This window comes from Sceloporus occidentalis, unplaced genomic scaffold (assembly GCF_023333645.1).
Source record: "Sceloporus occidentalis isolate IW3139 unplaced genomic scaffold, rSceOcc1.0.p SCAF_75, whole genome shotgun sequence".
Classification (NCBI taxonomy): Eukaryota; Metazoa; Chordata; class Lepidosauria; order Squamata; family Phrynosomatidae; genus Sceloporus; species Sceloporus occidentalis.
The window spans coordinates 1,928,370-1,950,906 of NW_028317055.1; the positions used below are offsets into that span (position 1 = coordinate 1,928,370).

Here is a 22,537-nt window from a genome sequence, read left to right on the forward strand (position 1 = left end):
ATTTATTAAATTAATGACCGTAACTATTAACTGAAATATGTCTGTCCTAAACATAGAAGACTAGCACCCCAATTAGAGTATAACCTTTTTTTTTTATCAAGTATTGCTTTAGACTTCATAAAGTATGGTTAAAAAAAACTTGCTCAAAAAAACTAAATATTATTCCATTATATTTGATATATAGTCATTTTTCAGACAGGGACATAGCTGGTTATGTACTATTCATCTGCTGTTTTGTGAATCCCGGTAATAATAGGATGAGTGTCTGCAGTTTATTACAGTACATGCCAGATACATGTCAAAAATGAGTTTCAAAGGTGGCTAATTACTGAACATCTCCGCCATCTGTGTCAAAGTTTAACATGGCCTAATCCATTTCTCATTTGATTTCCTCACAATGACATACTGTCTCTTCATAATGAAGACTAATGGGTGGAGTATTGATATGAAGTGATTCCTCCAGTTGAGAACCTAACCCTAAATGGGTTTTCACTCACTTTCAGTGTTAAAGCTGTCATCTGTGCTGCTTCTATGATTCACTAATCAAAATTTCAAATGAACTGGTGATAACATAATGAATGGTTAATGAACAGAAGCTTGCATGTGGGCATCATTGAACAATAGTAAGCAGATATCAGGATGTATAAAAAAAATACTAGGTTAAGGCTAGGTTTCCACTTGGTTTTTTTATGCTAAAAACGCCCATAAAAACGCCAATAGCGCCACCTGGCGTTTTTTTAGTGGAAAAACGCAGCAGCCAGATGTTAGCTGTTTTTCAATAGGAAATCGCAAAATGCCATTTCCACTTGGCGTTTTTCTGTCTGGCGTTTTTTCAGTCCTCTTTGGCGTTTTTCTGCTTTTTTGGGCTCTGTGGCAGTTTTTCAAAATCGCAGCATGTTGACACTCTGGCGTTTTTTCAAGGAAATCTTGGCGTTTTTCTCCAATAGAAGTCTATGGGAGAGAAAAAACGCCATGAAAAAGCCATGTGGGTTTATTGCCTTGGCGTTTTTTATGGCGTTTTTTCCACAGTTACAATGCAGAGGATGGACCCAGTATCTGTGTGTCCTACGAGAAATAGGCTGAAAACAAACAGTTTCACACAAAACAAAGTCCTGGACTGGTTCATATTGAATTTTACACCATTTGGAACAAACATGCCATTACAAACAAACATACCCGACGCATCAACTAGATCCTGCGTGCCAAAAGCAACAGCAAACAATTTGCACCATGATTTGGGGCCAATCTTCCTAGAGGAGCAGACATTCGGAATAAAGCATGCCTTACAAACCACAGAAAAGAGACAAAGGGGTCTACCAAGTAAATGACATCGGGGGCAGATACTTGCCATTTATCCTAATCCCTTTTAGCTGGGTGAAACTGCTAACTTGTAAAGGCTGGAAAAACTGCCTAAGGTCAAAAAAAGCAATTTCCGCAGAAAGGCTAAATCGCCAGAAAAAACTCCAGAAAAAAACGCCAAAACGCAGGAAAATGCAGTGGCAGTTTTCTTGGCGTTTTTCATCAAGAAAAAAAATGCAGGACAAAAACCCAAGTGGAAACCTAGCCTAAAACAGTCAAAAAAAAAGACTATTCAGTAGTTTTATTTTACTACTCATGTCAAACTTTGAGCATCATAGTGAACACAATACCATGAATATATATTACTATTTCTAGCCTATCCTGTTAACCTACAAAATGTGTGTAAATCACAAAACATGAGAAACAATGTATATGGTTCAGTGACTGTAGATTAGATAACAATCCACTCTGTAGCAAGAAAAGAAAAAAAAACGATTGGGAACATCTCAAGTACCCATTAAAAAGAGATAAATGATTTGGGAACCTTTCAATATACATCAGTAGACCTTTCTGGGCACTTCTCTGATTTTCAAATATAGCTTCAATGGCTGTAATCTACTAATAGTGCAAATTAACTGCTCATCTATGGCTCAGTACTTGGCTCATATATTAACCTAACCTGATGTCCCTGAAGCAAAAAAGTGATGTTGACACAAAGAACCATATTGATTTAATTTGCGGCTGATTATACTTACAAATGTAGCCCAAATCGATGAAACTCATATTGTGACAATAAAAAGGCCATTTGGCACTTTTTAGTTTTGGAAGTGGGGCATAGGATGAATGGGTGTGAAAGCATAGCTATAGAACGGTTGCATTTAAAGTCTTAACTCCTGTTTTGTTGCAATATACATTTCAAAGACTCCCATGATTCAAACCCTAGCTAAGGCTATGCTTATGGTTCCAAGAAGCAATCCTAAAGGGTGCATTATGTACTCTATGTACCACATAGGAGTCTATAATGTAGCATAAGGGAAGATAGGAAATATATTGAAGTTGAGACAAAAAAACTGAATATAAGCCTGTATATTATAAGAATTTTCTCTTTATCCAATATAATTCAGCAGACACTTTAGAGCACATGCCCTAAAGTAGAGAATTTCAGGAATCAACATTTTTATCATAATGACCAAATCTGTGAGACACCTTCATTCATTTTTAAGTAAAACCTATTGCCACAATGTCTGGGAATGAAGAAGCAGTTGGTAGATTTTGCTAAGTCTCTTGTCTAGCAGCATGCTATGTCATTTTAGAATTATTTTATCAAAGCAGTGTCATTCAATGAAAATGTTCATTTTTATTCTTCTTTCAGGGTGAAGAGTAATTTTTAAGAAATTCTTTCTTACTCTATTGAAGTTAGACACTTGCTAAGGATAAAATGGATATAAAAGATCGAAGACACAGATCTTTGACAAGAGGACGTTGTGGAAAAGAATGTCCATATACCAGCTCCTCATTGGATGGCGAGGACTGCAGAGTACCTACTCAGAAGTCCTACAGCTCCAGTGAAACATTAAAGGCTTATGATCATGAAAACAGAATGCATTATGGGAATCGTGTTTCTGACCTAGTTCACAGAGAGTCTGATGAATTTCCAAGACAAGGTACGTCCATGTCATTCTCTAGGTGTCTGACCTATCAGCTTTTTACCCTTTTCTTATATACAAGCAGCACATTTTGGAGTGAAAACATTTCATGTTCTGTTCCATTTTACAATCACCTTACAGAATGTACTGCTGCAGGGATACATTTGTTTAAGCTTTTTTTTTTTTGCTCAAAACAATATGGCATGTCAGAGCAATCAGACGGAATCAAGTTAACATTTCTGAAAATGTGTCAAGCAGAAGTAGTTATTCATCTTTAAATTTACTGTATGTCCAGTTTTTTATTATTATAATTATGCCTACATAATCATATCAAACCTTATTTAATATGTTGAATCTTACACACCTTTACCCTATATTGTTGGATATCAGGATGTTTTTGTTCTGTTTACAAGGATGTAGATTGAGTACTGTAACTTTTCCTCTAAAAATAAATGTCAAGATTATATATACTTGGACATCAGAATGCATGCAACATTTGTGTTCAAAAAAAGAGAATTGAAAATGAAGAACCTTCAAGTTGTTTTTTGAGTGTAAGTATGCAACTGAAGTTGAGTCCGGTCTGTTAAATTGACCCTTAATGCAACTGGCAACTTCCTGTCTTAGTGAATTGACCCAGTTGGGATGTTATTCAATATATCGCTAGATAGACCAACCTTTTAATTGTGGCTTTAAAACCATATAGCCATGGCTCTCACTTTTTACTGTCTTGAGCTATATTAAATTAATCATGTATCTCATGCTTGTATTAAAGAAAATGATGGCTCCCAGCATTCCCAGTACCCTGTTACTTGTATAAACTGCACACTTTTTATGCTCTTAATCCAAGCTGAAGCTCAGAAATTTAAATTACTTTTGATCGGATGAATAATTTGCTGCACAAATGTTCTCAAGGTCCTATGGCTTTAAATGGCCACCTTAGAATCCTGAAGCATTGCCTATACTAAAGGAAAAAGAACAGTCAATGACACTGGAGACAGTGGTCCGTTGAACACAACAAAAGCAGCTCAAAGTTGAGCCAGGCTAAAGAGCCCCATGTGAAAGTTAAAACTTAGCAATGTATAAACAAAATCCATATTTATCTTAGAAACATTGCTCTGGGGCAGGTGTTTTCCTGCCGCTCTCTGGTCTTGTACAGCACAATCATACGTCAAATGCAATTTCCCTTGTCATCGGCAAAAGAGGTCGCCTTGCAGCTGCAGTGTTTTATTCTACTTTATCAAAATCCAACGGAATTATATTAAATCTTCCGGTCTACGTTCAGATGTATATTAACCTATTGAAGATTAAATATCTAAGATGCAACAAATGCATTTGCTACATATATCAATACCGCCCTCCAGTGAGATAGTCCACACAGAATAATTTGTTCATTTTATTTTTTTATATGCCTCCAACTGAAAGTCCTAGACGAGGGATACCAAACTCCAGGCTTCAAAGGCAACAAGCAGGGCCAGGGTTTTTAGGATATCTCACCTTGACCACTAGCAGCTCATTTCCGTTTCAGCTGATTAAATCACTTTTGCTCAAAGCAAGAATTTACTATGGTCTGGACCCTTGTCTTAGACCAAATGGCATCAAAGGGTTAACATTATTTTCATCTGGGTACAAGACACGGAAGGTGCTGGAAATACAGTATACCCGGTAGTCTGGAAGGAATAAGGTCCAGATCTGTCTTCTGCTCTCTACCAGTTTAGGTAGAAGAGATGTTATCTATACTTCCATTAACATGTGTCCCACTCCGCTAGACAATTACAGGAAATGATTACAGGATGTGCAGCAAAAACTACATTCAGGGCCTTCTAAACCGGATGGTCAGAAGCTTAGTTGTAACAAAGCTTTATTTTACCGAGCAAGTAGTAGATGAGTGTAGCTTTTAAAACTATCCTGAATCTAAGACACTACCAAGGTCTGATTAAAGTCTGTGCCATTTTTTGATATCTGCTACTTATGCAAATAAATTCACCTCTGGCTTTTTTTTTGATGTTTACACATTTCTAAACAGTGTGGCATTTTGAAAAAAAGTGTGATTAGCACAATAATAACTTGGCTAAATTTGATGACATGATCCCACGTATTGTGTACATACTTAAATTTTTTTAGCTTTTCTGTGTCTCATAGGTTAACATTGGATTTTTTTTAAAATAGGCTAACTGAAGTAAACCTGTGTAATTACCTTTAGAACCTTAACAAAATCTGTCTGCAATGCAAAGGAATGGCTCTTTTCCTTCACATGTTAACCATATAGACTTAATTTGGTGCAATTTTAGCTATGATTGACATTCTTCATATTAAACCAGTGATGTTTATCTGCCACTATTATCTTTAAAGCTTTGTTCAGATTATGAATATTTCAGCTTTAATATATGCTCATTTTTTGTTAATTTGATTTAATAATTGTATGCGGTAACACATGCCCTTGTGCCACGATTTCATCTTACTACTTATTATCACATTGTGTGTATCTTTTTTTACCCAGTTACCTGTGCTATTTGTGATGCATTTTATGGAACAAACATAAAAATTATACATGGGGGTTGTCAAAAGTGTGCTTTGGAAGCCGCAAAGTAACCTTCTTCAGTTCTGACAATTTAACATTTATTGGAAAGATATAAAAATTATACATGGAGGTTGCTTCTTCCTTCACGGATAACCTCTGTGCTGGTTTCAAGAACATCTACAATATGTATCACTTTTATTTTTGTCCAGTGAAAAAATATCAGTCATAAAAAAGCTATTTTTTACTTTTTTTAGTACATGAAAACTCTCATTTATGCATTAAGAAACTAATATCATAAAGTGGAGTCCCATTTGTCAAGATTTTTTTTCTTTCTATTGGTGGAAAAGCTGAAAAACTGCAAAAAAGACCCTGAGCTTTACTAAATGCTACAGGGGGATGCACAAGATGAAGAAAGCTTATAGCCAGAGAAAACCACCGTAACCACTGCTAATATAGACCATAGTTAGCCACTGTATATCCTGTGACAATTTAGGTATTTGGAATTATACAATATCTCGATGGTTCGCAGTGAGAAGAGAGCCTGAGGTTGTGGCTTGAGGGTACTGCCTTGGGTCATGCTTAGGGCAGCACCCAAGGTAAATATTGTCACAAACGCACTTTACTCCAAGCGTGCGTGTGACTTGGTTCGGGTGGTAAAAGGGTTAAAATTCACTATCTGTCTGCCGTAGACCAGAAATAGTGATAAAAATAAAAATATCTACCCTTAATACCACCCACAATTAACTATCATGATATAACTGATATCGTAACGCTGCCACCACCAAGACAATTTGTGAATGGGGTGCCTTGGTCCCCCAAGCGAATTAGACCCCACACAATATAGTAACATAGTAACATAGTTCATAAGGTTGAAAAAAGACCAAAGTCCATCAAGTTCAACCTATATACATATTGTGTCCCTACTGTGTTGATCCAGAGGAAGGCAAAAAACCCTTATGAAGCAGATGCCAATTGCCCCATACCAGGGGGAAAATTCCTTCCCGACTCCAAATATGGCAATCAGAATAAATCCCTGGATCAACGTTCTGTCCCTATTAATCTAATATCCATAACTTGTAATATTATTGCTTTCAAGAAACACGTCCAGGCTCCTTTTGAACTCTTTTATTGAGTTTGCCATAACCACTTCCTCTGGCAGAGAGTTCCATAATCTCACCGCTCTTACTGTAAAGAACCCCCGTCTGTGCTGGTGTAGAAACCTTCTTTCCTCCAACCGTAGAGGATGTCCCCTTGTTATAGATACAGTCCTGGGTATAAATAGGTCCTGGGAGTGATCTCTGTACTGTCCCCTTATATATTTATACATAGTTATTAAATCCCCCCTAAGCCGTCTTTTTTCCAAACTAAATAACCCTAATTCTGATAATCTTTCTGGGTACTGTAGTCCTCCCATTCCCCTTATTACTCTGGTTGCCCGTCTTTGAACCCTCTCCAGCTCCACTATATCTTTCTTGTACACTGGTGCCCAGTACTGTACACAGTATTCCATGTGTGGTCTGACTAGTGATTTGTACAGTGGTAGAATTATTTCCTTGTCGTGGGCATCTATGCCCCTTTTGATGCACCCCATGATTTTATTTGCCTTAGCAGCAGCTGCCTGACACTGGTCGCTACAGGTAAATTTACTGTTAACTAAAACTCCTAAGTCCTTTTCCATGTCAGTCGTCCCCAGTGTTTTCCCATTTAATACATATTCCCAGCCTGGATTTTTCTTCCCCATGTGCATAACCTTACATTTATCTGTGTTGAACCTCATCTGCCACATCCCAGCCCAAGCCTCCAACCTATGCAGATCCATTTGTAATCGTGCACTGTCCTCTATTGTGTTAACCACGTTACAGAGCTTAGTATCGTCTGCAAAGATTGATACTTTACTATACAATCCCTCTACAAGGTCATTAATAAATATATTAAAAAGAATAGGACCCAAAACTGACCCCTGTGGTACCCCACTAGCAACAGTAACCCACTCAGAGTATGTACCATTAATAACCACCCTCTGTTTCCTATCACTGAGCCAGTTACTTACCCACATACACACATTCTCCCCCAGCCCAAGCATTCTCATTTTATGTACCAGCCTTTTATGTGGCACCGTATCAAATGCTTTGGGAAAATCAAGATATACGACATCCAGCGATTCACCCCGATCCAGTCTTGAGCTCACCTCCTCATAAAAGCTGATCAGGTTAGTTTGACAGGACCGATCCCTTGTAAACCCATGCTGATATGGAGTCATACACTTATTTTCATTGAGATACTCCAAAATAGCATCTCTTAGGAAACCCTCAAACAGTTTACACACAACAGAAGTTACTTTAACACAATAATTATGTGGTTTCAAATTACTGATAAAATGGTCTAATCAGGTAACGTGAGTCTTTATCAGACAAAGGCAGAACTTAATAAAGGAATATAGTCACAGTGCATACAAAAAAAGATGAGAAACAGATTATTTACATCAAACAGATATAATAAAAAGGAGAAATCACTTGCTCCGGCAAGGAAAGATGGCGACTTACTCAAAATTAGATCTTGGCCCCTAGTAAGCACAATGACCAATCTTCTCTCTATAACTTTATACCTTTTCTAGTTCATCTCGAGTTTCCAAGCCAGCCCAGAGGTGGTATAAGCGGAGGGAAGGTGTACCTATAGGAACCATAAGTGACCTCCCCCTTGTGTTGTGGAAACATATCAGTCGAAATAACTTATTTTCATTTTATTGTCCCTCCTGTGTTCGCCACAGCAATAATGCTTGCATTTATGAATTTCTTGTAAATTATGAAGTCCATAGATATGTCACACCTGCTGCGTATGACTGAATATCACAGACTTCACAATTGGGACTTCCAAACTGTTTAAGTTGCCATATTTGTATTCTTTTTGCTCTCCCCGTTCTAGATATGCACAAAAGGAGGTATGGCTATGAATCTATGGGTTATTATTGACATATGTGTTGGATATGACCTGGATATGAAATGGTTTTCCTGACTGCTAGTGGTCACTTAGCATATCAAAGAATCCAGTATCTATGAGGTGATACAGGCATATGGTGGATCACCCAGCAAGAAGACATAGAGGCACCTCAACTGTAATATTTCACACCTTTCAGAGGGCCCTGGTTGGAGTCCGAGCTTCAAAGGACAAATTTATCTTAAAAGACCTTTTGGCACCACATCGCTATACAATCGAATTAACCCCTCTCATACTGAAATTGGCGATACCATCTCTACCGGGTAGCAAGTCCATGGACGTACTACACAAGTTGGCGTGACAAATATGACTCTGCATAAGCCATCTTGTAATAGCTATGTCCACCACAATTCAGATTGCCTGCATTTATGACAGACAATAGATGTGCTTCTCAGATGGATATTTAGTGACAATTTAAAAACATCACCTTCCTAATCATCTTTTTAACAATCAACCCACCATTGCTGGCCACACACTTATCAAGAAGGGCCAACCTTTGGACCTAACCTCCACATGGGTGAACTGTCCTCCATCTCGCCAAACTAAAAGCTCTTCTTTGCACTGCACTTTCGCCATCCCAGCCACTCTGGATCCTTGTACACTGTTGTGGCAGAGATCTCAGCCAGCTTTTCTAAATCAGCCATGCTCATGGGGGGAAATAAAAACAAATAGGATCAGACTCTTTCTTCCCATAGACATCAGCATCACTCCTCCACACCCTTACACTTTTTGAGGCAATCCTACCCCTTGACCTCCTTGGTCATGACTCCTTTCCACCTAGGTGGTTCCTAGGCTTCCCTATTTCACCATTTAGTTCAACCTCTCTAGATTTTGATGAGGGTGAACACATAAGCACATATGGCGCACAGGAGTCTGATCTTAATGAGATGCTATTCAGTTTCTGCCCTTAAGTACCGGTATGTCCACGCAACAGTGAATACAGAGATGAAAACTGCTATCTTGGGGATATTCTAGGACCAACTTGACCCTTAGTAAATCCCCTTATGACCCCATTGATGTTCCTCAAGCTTCTTCCTAAGGAGCAAAAATGCAATTTATATAAAAAATAATAAATATAAAAGGTAAGCAAAACAAATATTCCCTATGCAAATAAAGAATAAATACTGATTAAAATCAATGCTAGAATTTGGTTTCACATAATTACAACCTCTAAAAATATATAAAAATACACCTGGCACAACTAAACTAATACCATATATTTTCACTTGGTTTCATAGCATCCTCATCTTAGACAGAAAGTTTCAGACTGACTTGGCTAAATGTAAGGATCAAATTATTCCACAGATTGTTTTTTCAAAAAGCTATCATGTTTGAAAAAATAGTTTGTTTTTTTAACTCTCGATTCAAGTACACCTAATGTAGGACCAGCTCAATTCACTGGGGATGGCATATCATTGTTTATATTGAAGTTCGTTATAGATTTATTATTTATAATATACAGCTTTGAAATGTTAAGCATCCAGCCTAAATTAGTGATATGGATTAAAAAGAAAAAGTTAAATCAGTAAATACAGAGCATTTGCCAAATTCCATATTTTGTTTTAGCTGTTTAGTAACATATGCTTGTTTCTAAAGGAATTTTGAAAGCTAAAAAAAAATACACAAGCTCAGTCGACACTTAAGGAAGCACATTTTTATCCAGATTGTTTGATCTATTTAGACTGTTGAGTGTTACTAAGAGGTTAAAATAGCACTGTAATTAAAACATGTTTTAAAATACAACATACACATTTTATCTCCTCTTTGGTTGAACAAAAAATAACGTATAGATATCAGTGATGAAGTCAGGTGCCTTACCCCTCTATTCTTTAAGATTAGGTTTCTCTATATACACCACTGAGTTCTTGCAGATTTGGCTGAGATTGCTGAAAGAGCCCCAGCCTCTGTTTATGCCATACTGATGAAACCACGTCAATACTTCATGCTGGGAGACACTATTTAATATGACATACAAGCAGAGGCATTAGTAGGTATCTAAAAGATTCGGGGCTAGATCCCACAGCAGATTTGATAGCAATAGAGCCTGCTTTGAGAGTGGACGCTGCGCTCACTGCACATATGTATACACATCCTTTACACATACACATACTTTATATAATACATACACAAATATTTCCAAAACATTTCAAAACTAACAAAATTCTGATATCTTCATTTCCAGCAACCTCTGTGAAATATGCACCCAAGTCTATCTGCTTTATACATTCAGTTTTAACTCTATAATATGTACATAAGGACTTGCCCCAGTACCCAGATTATACCCACAAGATTCACAGCAGCACCAAGATTGCACCCACAGGATTTGCCCTGATTGCATCCACAGTATTTACCCCGCACACAGATTGTGTCCACAGTGTGTCCTGTCAGAGTCTGAGGTCTCCTCTTGATTCTCCCCTTTCTCATTATGTCTTCCATTTCTCTTTATCTCACCTCTCCTTTTGCTCTTTAGCTTTTTCTCTGTATCACTACCCTTTTTCTTTACCCCCTTCTCCTTGATCACCTTTCTCATTATTTCTCCTCTTCTTTCTAGTTATCTCTATTTTCTATCTCCTGCCTTTCTGTTTAACTCTTCCCGTTTCTCTTTATCACTTCTCCTCTTTCTCTTTACTATTACTTTTTTCCTATCTCTCCTCTATGTATCTCCCCTCCTCTTCTTCCTCATCTTTCTCGCCTCCTTTTCTCCCTTCCTCATTATATCTCCTATTTATATTTACTTTGTAGACAATTTGCTCCACAGATAAATGTGACATTTATTTGGTGTATGATTCCCTCTATTGGCTTTTAGTGGTGTTAACCCACCATTCTCTGTTATGAGAATTTTTCATTGTTCATATGCAAATTCAGTGATTTTATGAATGTGGGACATATTGACCTTGTATTTGTCATGTTCCCCAACATTTTTGTGAGTAATAAGTTAGCACAATGTTACTGTTGTTTGGCTATCCAGTTAAGTGTATTTTGTGGGCGTTGCCGTGGATCACCATAACTTAAATATTGGCTATGGAGATCCACATCTTGATGTCAAATAATGAGTTAAACATGTTTAGGATTTGCATGTGTGCAAATGGGCTAAAAATAATTTGGAAACATGTTTCTGGGTTTTTTTTCCATTTGTTTTCAGGGAAACAAATTTTATTACTTGCCCATTCAGCTTTGAGGAAAACTGAGGACTCCCTCCATACTCCCTCGATGGTGAATACTGAGCCATGAAAGTGATCTTAAAGCTTGTCTTCACCTCAATATTGCACAATGATGTCGGTGGAGCCCACTGTTATGTCACAATGATGCTCACATATTGTAGTGGTGTATGATGCAACATTCTCTCCAGTGTACCAGCATGGGTCTCACAAAAGTTGCTAAGCATGTTCTCCCGGCTACTATTTGAGTATCGGCGCAGCTTCTTCCACTGAATGCTACATGTATTGCAGCGCTGCTTATCCAGGCACGGGCCTTGTATGATTGACAGTTGTCTAACTGAATATACTAGCCAAAATTATGTAATGAGGACACATCAGAATTATGTGCTAGCAAGTAACTTGCCGATTTGAACAATGGACGTTCTGTACAATTAATTCACCCTTTATATTTTTAGTAGTATTATTAGTAATAAATATAAATTTGATAAACTGTTATTTGACAGTAATGTTTTCCATATTTTTTTGGAAACTGTCCCTGGATAAGTAGCATGAAAATGCCTGTAGATGTAAAATCCAAAAATTTAATTATAGTAAATTCCCTAGAGAAACATCTGATGATGTGAGAATTAATCTCAGTATGTCAGTAAAGTTAGCAATCAAATATCAGATAGGAGACAGCAATATCAAGATCATTATTTGGATTTGCGATCAAGGAAATATGATTTTCTCTATACGGCACCACTTGACTTCTTGGTTAGATCAAAACAAGCCACAGCTTCAATATGTCTTTATTCCTCTTAAAAAACATAAATGGTACAATAGTTATTTAGAAGTATAGAAGTACAAAATATATTGAATATTAATATTTCATTATTTAACAATATAATATCAGACAACAAAGATGAATGCAGAACTATAGGAGCAGACTGGAGAAGAATAATAGTCCAGGTATTTTAAGGCCAGAAGCAGCTAAATGACCTAAGTGCCTAAGTAAAACCAAGGCTGTCCACACTGTGCGCGAGCAGCCAGAGGGAAAGCTGCAGGAGCAGTGGATGTGTACTTTTGTGTGTGTGTTTGAGCATGCATGTTTACTGTATGTGTGTGTGTGTGTGTAAGCATGGATGTGTACTTGTGTGTGTGTTTGAGCATGGATGTGTAATTGTGTGTCAGTGAGCATGGATGTGTAATTGTGTGTGAGCATGGATGTGTAATTGTGTAAGTTGGGTAAGATGGAGTGTGTGCTAGTAAGTATGAGTAAGTGTGTAATTTGAGTAAATGTGTTTACAAATGTTGTATGTTGTAAGGGGGGCAAAGAAGGCACAGACCAGTTGTTGAAGTTGGGGGTCCCGGTGCAATTTTTCGCACCAGTGCCCCATGGTTCCTAGTAATGCCCTTGGCTGGTCGCAAGCTCCAACAAACAATCTGGCAGTGTAGTGATAGGTCAGGTGAGTGGTGATGATGTCATTTTGGCACAATTTTACATATTTTAAATACTGTATAAAAGGAAAATGAATCCAGGAGCTCTGCGAAAGGCGTTGTGTGCTATTTTATATTTTTACTAGGTTTTATTACCAGCTTGAATAAATAATTTTTAAAAAAAATAAGTTATTCTTGCTCCTGGACTTGTTTTTACTCTTTTATGAGGGGAGAGGATGGCTAGAAGGCTGGAGGGGTTTTTAAACTAGTGGTGGTGGGGGGGGGGACACACAGAGATCTTGAAAATGGAGATAGCGCAGAAAGGAGAGGGGCTTCAGATCAGAACAAGGGGGGTGGAGATGGGGGGAGGGGCAAGATCAGAACAGAGGAGGTATGTATTAATAAAAATTCTCATAAAATTCAAGAGACTCAGGGTAATATTAAATGTATGCTTGCTAATGCAAGGAGCCTAAATAACAAAATGGGAGAACTAGAGGCAATAGCATACACGAAGCAATATGATATAATAGGCATCACAGAAACATGGTGGGATGAGACCCATGACTGGGCAGTTAACGTAAAAGGTTATACTTTATATAGGAAGGACAGAAGAAGCAGGAAGGGAGGAGGAGTATGCTTGTATGTTAACAACGAGCTAAAGTCAAATATTAAGCATCTTGGAGGCAACAAGGGATTTGTGGAAGCTTTATGGGTAGATATCAACTTGGGGCAAAAAAAGGAAAAGAACTACTGGTTGTGATATGTTATAAACCACCTAATGTTGATAATGATGAGGAAGAGCAGCTGTTAGAGCAAATTGAGAAATCTGCAAATCTGGGTAACACGTTAATTATTGGAGATTTTAATTACCTGGACATAAATTGGGATAGAGGGACTAGTAGTTCTGCAAGGGGATCAAGGTTTTTGAACCTGTTAAATGACACATTCATGTCACAACTGGTACAAGCACCAACTAGAAAGGATACTTGTTTGGATCTGGTGATAACAAACAATGTTGATCTTGTGTCTAACATTCAAGTGGGGGAGCACTTGGGTAATAGTGATCACAATATGGTCTCTTTTGAAATAAACTCAAAAAAGAAATTGCCCATGGGGAATACTAAAACGTATAATTTTAAGAAGGCCAATTTCAATAAGATAAGGGAAGCTTTACAACTTATTGACTGGCAAAAAACTCTTCAGGGATAAAAATACTGAGGAAAAATTGAGTATTTTCAAAAAATTTCAGTCAAACTGTGAGTGGATGGCTCAGGACAAGGTGCTGCAGCAACTAAAGAAAATGAATGTTAACAAAGCTCCGGGGCCTGACGGTATTCACCCACGAGTACTTAAGGAGCTGAGTCACGAAATAAGTGAACCTCTGTTTCTAATCTTTCGGGATTCTTTTCTTTCAGGAATTGTACCAGAGGATTGGAGGAAGGCAGATGTGGTTCCTATTTTCAAAAAGGGTTCAAACTCTGTGCCCGGAAATTATAGACCTGTGAGCTTAACTTCCATGGCTGGGAAAGTACTTGAAGGGCTGTTTAGGGATAATATTCAAGAATTCCTTGGGAAGAACAGTATTATTAGCAAAAATCAGCATGGTTTTATGAAGCATAGGTCCTGTCAAACTAATTTAATTGCATTCTATGAAGAAGTAAGTAGAAGTGTTGATCAGGGTGTTGCAGGGGATGTAATCTACTTGGATTTTGCCAAGGCGTTTGACACGGTTCCACACAATAGGTTAGTATTCAAACTGAAAGAAATTGGTCTAGATGCAAATTCTTGTTCTTGGGTAGAACATTGGCTTAGAGACAGAGAACAGAGAGTTGTTATAAATGGTAAATTTTCAAGCTGGTCAAAAGTGGTAAGTGGTATCCCTCAGGGTTCTGTTCTGGGACCAATTTTATTCAACATATTTATAAATGACCTGGCAGTAGGCGTTGAAAGTCATGTTTCTGTGTTCGCAGATGACACTAAACTAGGTAAAGTTATACAGGGCGAGCGGGATATTACAGTGCTGCAGAGGGATCTAGATAGACTGGGGGACTGGGCACACAAATGGCAGATGAAATTCAATGTAGATAAATGTAAAGTTATGCACTTCGGGGTAGCGAATGCACAAGCAACCTACACCCTAAACTGTAGTGAATTAGGGGTAATGACAAATGAGAAGGATTTGGGAATTGTTATAGACAACAAACTAGGCAACAATGTGCAATGTCAGTCAGCAGTTGCTAAGGCCAGTAAGGTATTGTTGTGTATAAAAAGGGGCATCAAGTCGCGGGATAAAGATATAATTTTGCCTCTGTATAAATCAATGGTAAGGCCACACCTTGAATATGCTGTGCAATTTTGGGCACCTATTCTAAAGAAGGATATCATAGCACTAGAAAGGGTGCAGAGGCGGGCTACAAAATTAATAAAAGGAATGGAGCACTATAGTTATGAAGAAAGGTTAACTAATTTAAATTTGTTTAGTTTAGAAAAACGTCACCTCAGAGGGGATATGATAACATTATATAAATATATTCGGGGCCAATAAAAACCATTGTGTGGAAATCTGTTCATAAACAGGACTATGCATAGGACACGTGGTCATATGTTCAGACTGGAAGAAAGGAGATTTAGACTAAAGCAGAGGAAAGGGTCTTTTACAGTAAGGACAATAAGGATGTGGAATTCTCTGCCTGCAGAGGTAGTTTTATCGGAGTCTGTACAGATGTTTAAACTGCAACTGGATGATTACCTGGATAAACATAATATTCAGGGATATAATCTTTAATTATGGGGAAACAGCTTATTGATCCAAGGAGAAATCTGACTGCCATTTTGGGGTCAAGAAGGAATTTTTTTCCCTGGTTAGTGCAAAAGTGGAAAGAGCGAAACCGGGTTTTTTTTTGCCTTCTTTTGGATCAACAGCAACAAATTAACAGATATAGGAAAGGCTGAACTTGATGGACGCATGTCTTTTTCAGCCTATATAACTATGTAACTATGTAACTATATATTTTATCCGGAAAAAACATCTACTACAACTATATCCTTGGTGGGGATCACACCACCTAAACATTGCTCACAAAAAAGTGAGTATAACTGACACCATATTCTACTTTTAAGTGTACCTTTTATATGGAAAGCACTATGTCTGCCTTTCCTTCATAATTTCGCATGTACACCACATTCCAAAAAGTCATCAAAAGAACCGTAAGAGTACGACGCAAGAATATCCCTAGGCGAGGATCATATCACCCAAGCACATATTTGGGGGCTAATCATTAAGCCCCCATAAATTGTGAGTACCATAATTTGGCTTTTTATTTCATCTGCTTGATAAGACATACTATACCATTGTGCTTTTCTTTCTTTTTTCTAACTACTATCCGTGTGAAGCACAACCACTACTCCCCTGTGACTCAGGTGAGTGGTGATGTTGACATTTGCTCAGTGTACTAGATGGCCAGTCTGGGCCTGCTTCCACAGTGCATATAGTAGCTGCAAAGTTGACTCTACAATTCTCCTGCAAAAACACCCACAAACTCCTGGTTTAGTAATCTAAAGACAAAGGGTTGCCTTGCACAAAAATAGCACTGCAACACCACTACCAACAACATCAATGTTTAAGAGGAGCTTTCTATTACTCAGTATGGTTCCCATTTTGTCTTCTTAATAATCCCATTCGAGAAAAAATATGATTTAATGCAAAGTCAATATAGAAGAAAGCTATAAAAGGTAGTTTTTACTGCTTTACTCACAAACGTGTTGTAAAATTATATAACCTGCATTAAAAAAAGGTGTTGCTGATCAATATCTGTTTCAGGTTGTTAATTTTTCAAACCATGCTTTTCATCCCACCTCACATTTCCTAGGTAGTCGATAAATATAATTTTAATTTTGTAATCTTCCTTGGTCTATTTATGTTGACAAAACAAATAATGAAGAAGTCAGAAAGGTAGCCAAGTTCAATAAAAAACTAATATGTTTGGAGTTAAAGCTCCCAATGAGTGCTAAATGTCTTCTAATGACAAGGGAACGCAATGAAGCAATTGCAACCATTTAAAAGGGAACTACCACAAAATACCATAATAATACAAAACTTCATATAAACTGTATATATATATATACATATATATATATATATATATATACACACATACATAAAAATACACATATACATACTCAAACACACACAATATATCCAAGTTCATATAACATAATGCGTTTTTTAGTTACCTCAGAAGGTTATTTCTAATGACTTATAATTACCAGGATTTTTTTTTAAATCGGATGACTGGCTCATATTTGGGCATAATTGCTTTTGCATCAAAACAAATAAAACATTATTAGTGGAAACAGGGCCGGCCTTTGGGGTGTGCGAGCTGTGCAGCTGAAGAAGTACCTAAACGAAACGCGTCCTGCATTTTGGCCAGGCATTATTTATTCTACAGTGAATTTTATTAGACTTCTTTTCATTTGTCTAATGATTATTATTTTTTTTTGATTATTATTCTATGTCTTTTTTGTTATTTTTATTTTGAAATGTATTTTTAATATTTTTCTTGCTTAATGTTTGTTTACTTTTCTATATTAACATTTTCCTGGAGCGCATCTAATTAAAACTAGTTGTTTGTAACAAGATTGTTGCCCTTTCTTTTTTGTCGAGGGGGGCACCAGAAACGTAGTCCGCACGGGGCGCCTGAACACCTAAGGCCAGCCCTGAATGGAAAAAAATATACATTGCAGTACAAAAACATCGTGGAGGAGGTGTCATAAAAGGTGTACCTTTTTTAGAGAAAAAAAGATGGTTAGCAATGTGCACATCTAAGACACTTAGAGCCTGAAATTCACTATCCTTTATAGTGGACAATTTCCCCTTGGGTTTTCACATAAGAATCTTTTTTCACATGAGATTTTTTTCCAAAGGGAAAAAGACTAATCCGTTAATGCACATCTATACTGTCTCCTCTGCATGATAATGAGGCAAACTCATCAACACTGAGCACCCTTAACCACACTAGCCACACAGCCCCTGTGCCATACATACATGTACCAACCCTCAGGGAAACTAACATGCACCCTACTTGCAGATACATGCACACCATAATCTCAATTGGATCAAAATGTAATTATTAAGTGGTCATGAAAGCTAAATAAAATCGGATAAAGCTGTCAATTGGGTTAAACATGTAAAGATATGCAGTGGCGACTCTAGAAACAATATATAGGGGGGCACACAAGATACCACAGTCAAACTGGGGGGGCATTCATAATTTCCACCATTAAATCATACCACTGAGAATATATATATATATATATATATTGCCAAAAGTAATGTGCTATGGAATGATACTTTTGTTATTGGACTAACATAATACTCGGTCATTCAACATGGGAAGCCTGAAGCCACAATTTAGTACGACTAATCCTTGAAATAAATATTATAGCATAAATAACACAATACCTTAACTTTTCCACTAAATGATTTAAGGGCCTTGAATGTTTTGTCCCCTGAAGTCACTACAACTTAAGGAGGGCATTTTATCTCTGGATAAGTATAAATTAAATAATTCCAACTGCCAGGAAACAGATAACCAAACACACACACCAACACGGGCTCTGTCACACCGACACCCAGACACACACACACCAGGACAGGCTCTGTCACACCGACACCCAGACACACACATCATTACAGGCTCTACCACACTGACACCCAGACAAACACACCAGGACAGGCTCTGCCAAACCAATACCCAAACACACACCAGGACAGGCTCTGCCACACTGACACCCAAACACACACACAGGACAGCCTATGCCATACAGACACCAAAACACACACACCAGGAGAGGCTGTGCCGCACCAACACCTATACGCACACACACCCCAGGACAGGCTCTGGTACACTGATAACCAAAAACACACAAACAGCAGGACACAATCTACGTCACTGACATCTACATCAGGATGGATTTTTCACACTGCATTTTTTGTTAATACCCCCTTAGTGTTTTTTTTTTTTTTTAAGAAGTAATTTATTGTATTTTATGATATAAGAACAGAAAGAGAAACACATAACAGGTGTTCCATGAAAGCCAGAGCCAAAAGTAAAACATCAACATGGCATAAACACTCAGATCAGGGCACAGAATCAGTGAGTAAACAAGGACATAAGCTTTCCTGTAACAATCATACAGCAATAGGATGCCAAACACAGTATCGTGGTGTATGCGAGGCCGAACAAAAACGAAAAGGCCCAGAGTATACCAGGCGCAGCTGGAACCAGAGCCAAGCTCAGCAGGAAAACGGAATCTTGGTAACATCCGAAGAGAGAAAGCAAGAAGGCAGAAGAAAGACAAGGGAGAAAGAAGTAGAAGAGGTAGAAGAAGGTAAGGAGGGAAGAGGGAGGGAAGGGGAGGAAGCACGACAACTCTCACAGCCAGGGCGCCACGGCGGTGGACGGGGCGAATTTCTCCAGCCACGGTTCCCACGTGAGGTAGAAAAGGTGAGAAGTGCCATGCAGATATGCGGTAATCTTTTCCAGCTTAATAATGTCCCAGATTTTAGCGTCAACAGCCGGAACAGTAGGGGCCCCTGACTTCCAAACCTTAGCGATGGACAAGCGAACCGCCGTACAGACACGAAGAATCAAACGTTGGGCCGATGGGGACAGAGTGTCCAGCTGATAACTTCTGCAGAGAAGGGCCGTCCAGGGATCCGGGGCCAAGCAAACTCCAAGGGCTGCACTCAAGCTATTAAAGAAGTGGGACCAGAGAGACATGACCAGTGGGCAGGTCCACCAGGTGTGCAGAAAGGTCCCCTCTTCGTCACAACCGCGAAAACAGAGAGACGAGTTTGCTGGAAACATGCGATGAAGTCTAGATGGTGTAAGATGCCAACGTGAGAGGACTTTATAACAGTTCTCCTGAACCAGAGTACACGCCGTCACCTTCCAAACATTAGCATAGATCTTGCCCCACTCTGCAGGATCAAGGGAGTGCCCCAGATCCAGCTCCCAGCGCTGCGTAAACAGGGGAGGTAACAGGAATTTAACGTCCAGCATGTGGCGATACAAACTAGAAATCACGCCTCTAGGTTTGTGCGGGAGGCGGACAAGCTGTTCATAAAACGTCGGGTCACAATCCGGATGACGTCTAAGGAAAGCACGGACAAAATGGGAGAGTTGATGGAACCGGAAAAGTTCTGTAGCCGGGAGTCCATGGCGAGTAAGGAGGCGTTGATAGGAGCACGGTACATTGTGCATAAGCAGATCCCCCACCGTGACGACTCCCTTAGTGATCCACCATCGGAAGGGGTGAAGTTGACACCCAGCGGGAAAGTCCGAATTCTGAAAAAGCGGCGTCAACCGAGAGCTCGGGCTCGTAAGGCGCAGCCTATACCTCACACGGTACCACAGGCGAAGAGAATGCAGTAGAGTGGGGCTGGCAGAAATCAATGTCGTGTCGAGAGATGAATGCCACATAAGCCACCCCAGGTTAATCCCAGAGCAGAGGTCCGACTCCAGTTGGACCCATCGGGGAGGAGAGTAGACCACGGAGAGGGAGAGGAGCATCGCCAGCTGTGCAGCAATATAGTACTCATAAATCAGGGGAGCCGAGAGCCCACCAGTAGCTTTTGATTTGTAAACAGTGGCCTTAGCGAGGCGACTCCTACGGCCCTGCCAGATGAATAGGTCGATCGCCCTTTGAAGGCTATTGACGTCAGCCCTCCGGATAGGCAGCGAAATGGAACGGAATAAATAGAGAAGTCTGGGCAAAAGCGTCATCTTAACAGCATAAATACGTCCCATAAAGGACAGGGCATAGGACGACCATGTCGCTAGATCACGCTTCAGGCGCAAGAGGAGAGGAGGATAGTTAGCTGCATACATTTGTGAAAGTGAGGGTGTTATATATATGCCAAGGGAACGGAGAGAAATCGGTTTCCACTTGAAATCAAAATTAAGGGATAAAAGCTTCACCACAGGAGCGGTAAGGGTAACATTCAAAGCCTCACATTTATCAGAATTAATTTTGTAACCAGACAGGTCCCCAAATCTCTCTAGGAGCTGGTTCAAATTGGGCAGAGAAGTAAGAGGGGACGTCAGGGATAAAAGGACATCATCAGCAAATAAGCTAAGTTTATAAACATTACCCCCCACCGAGATCCCCCTAATGTCAGGATGCATACGAATAGCTTGGGCCAGAGGTTCGATGGCCAAAGCAAATAAAAGGGGCGATAAGGGGCAACCTTGACGGGTGCCTCCAAGTATCTGAAAGGGCCTGGACCTAAAAGTGCCGATGTCAACCACCGCAGAAGGGTGGGAGTAGAGGGCCTGCACGCCCTGCAGAAAGGCGCCAGCGAAACCAAAGGCCCGCATAGTGGACCACAGGTATCCCCAGTCCACTCGGTCGAAGGCCTTTTCGGCGTCAAGGGACAGAAGCATTAACGGGGTTCCAGACCCACGACACGAGTGGAGCAGGTTTAGCGTCCTGCGGATATTATCAGGGGCCTCCCGACCAGGGACAAAGCCCACCTGATCCGGGTGAACCAAGCTAGGGAGAAGGGCATTCAACCGAAGGGCAAGGATTTTGGCAAAAATTTTCTAATCGACATTAATAAGGGAAATTGGCCTATAGCTGGTGCAAAGGGAAGGATCCTTCCCTTCTTTAGGGATCATCACAATCTTGGCCCTCTGCATGTCTGGAGATGGTCGTCCCGTGCCCATGAAGAAGGCGTTAAACAGGGACGTCATGTGAGGAAGGAGTGACGGTGCAAAGGACTTATAATATTTGGCCGTGAAGCCATCAGGGCCCGGAGCTTTTGGATTTTTAAACAGCTTGAGGGCAGCCGAGACTTCTTCCATGGTAATGGGCGCATTAATGGAGTCAAGCTTCTCATTGGAGAGTAAGGGGAGTTTACAGGAGGCCAGAAAATTTTGAGTATCGGACGAGAGGGATGGGGAGCAAGACGTCTTCTTACCATCATAGAGGTATGAGTAATATTCCGCAAACCGATCAGCTATTACGGCAGGATCGGAGGACAGGGAGCCTGCCCTAGTTTTAATAGCTCTTACAGTCCTGGAACTGGTAAGGTCCCGAAGTCTACGCGCCATCATGGTATCCGGCTTGTTCGCCTTTTCAAAGAATTTCTGTCTAGTTCGGAGGGTCGCTCGGATGGAGTCAGTAGATAACAGCAGATTCAGTTGGCCTTGAGCGGCAACAATATCGCGAAGGAGACTGTGATCACCGGTACGCTTGTGGGTCGCTTGTAAGGTAGTCAGCGAGGTCGTGAGGGCTGTAATCTGAGAGAGACGCTGTTTCCGCCGGGCGGATGCAATCGCTATAAATTGTCCTCGAAGGACCGCTTTGTGAGCGTCCCAAACAGTGCCCAGGGAGACATCAGGGGTCAAATTGTCCTGAAAGTAAGCAGAGAGAGATTGCGTGATGGTCCCCCGCGTCTCAGGATCGAGGAGAAGGGCATCATGCAAACGCCAAAGGGGCCG

At 39.7% G+C, this 22,537-nt stretch overlaps 1 protein-coding gene across 9 annotated transcripts in view; it reads left to right on the top strand.

The window, feature by feature from the left end:
• The first annotated feature begins 2,737 nt into the window (after positions 1-2,737).
• LOC149285889 (teneurin-2-like) overlaps positions 2,738-22,537 on the top strand; it is a 771,075-nt gene continuing 751,275 nt past the window's right edge. For all 9 annotated transcript variants that reach the window (XM_089494756.1, XM_089494755.1, XM_089494760.1 and 6 more), the window contains exon 1: positions 2,738-2,963. In XM_089494756.1, the coding sequence (XP_089350882.1) occupies positions 2,738-2,963 (226 nt within the window). The remainder of the gene's footprint in view (positions 2,964-22,537) is intronic.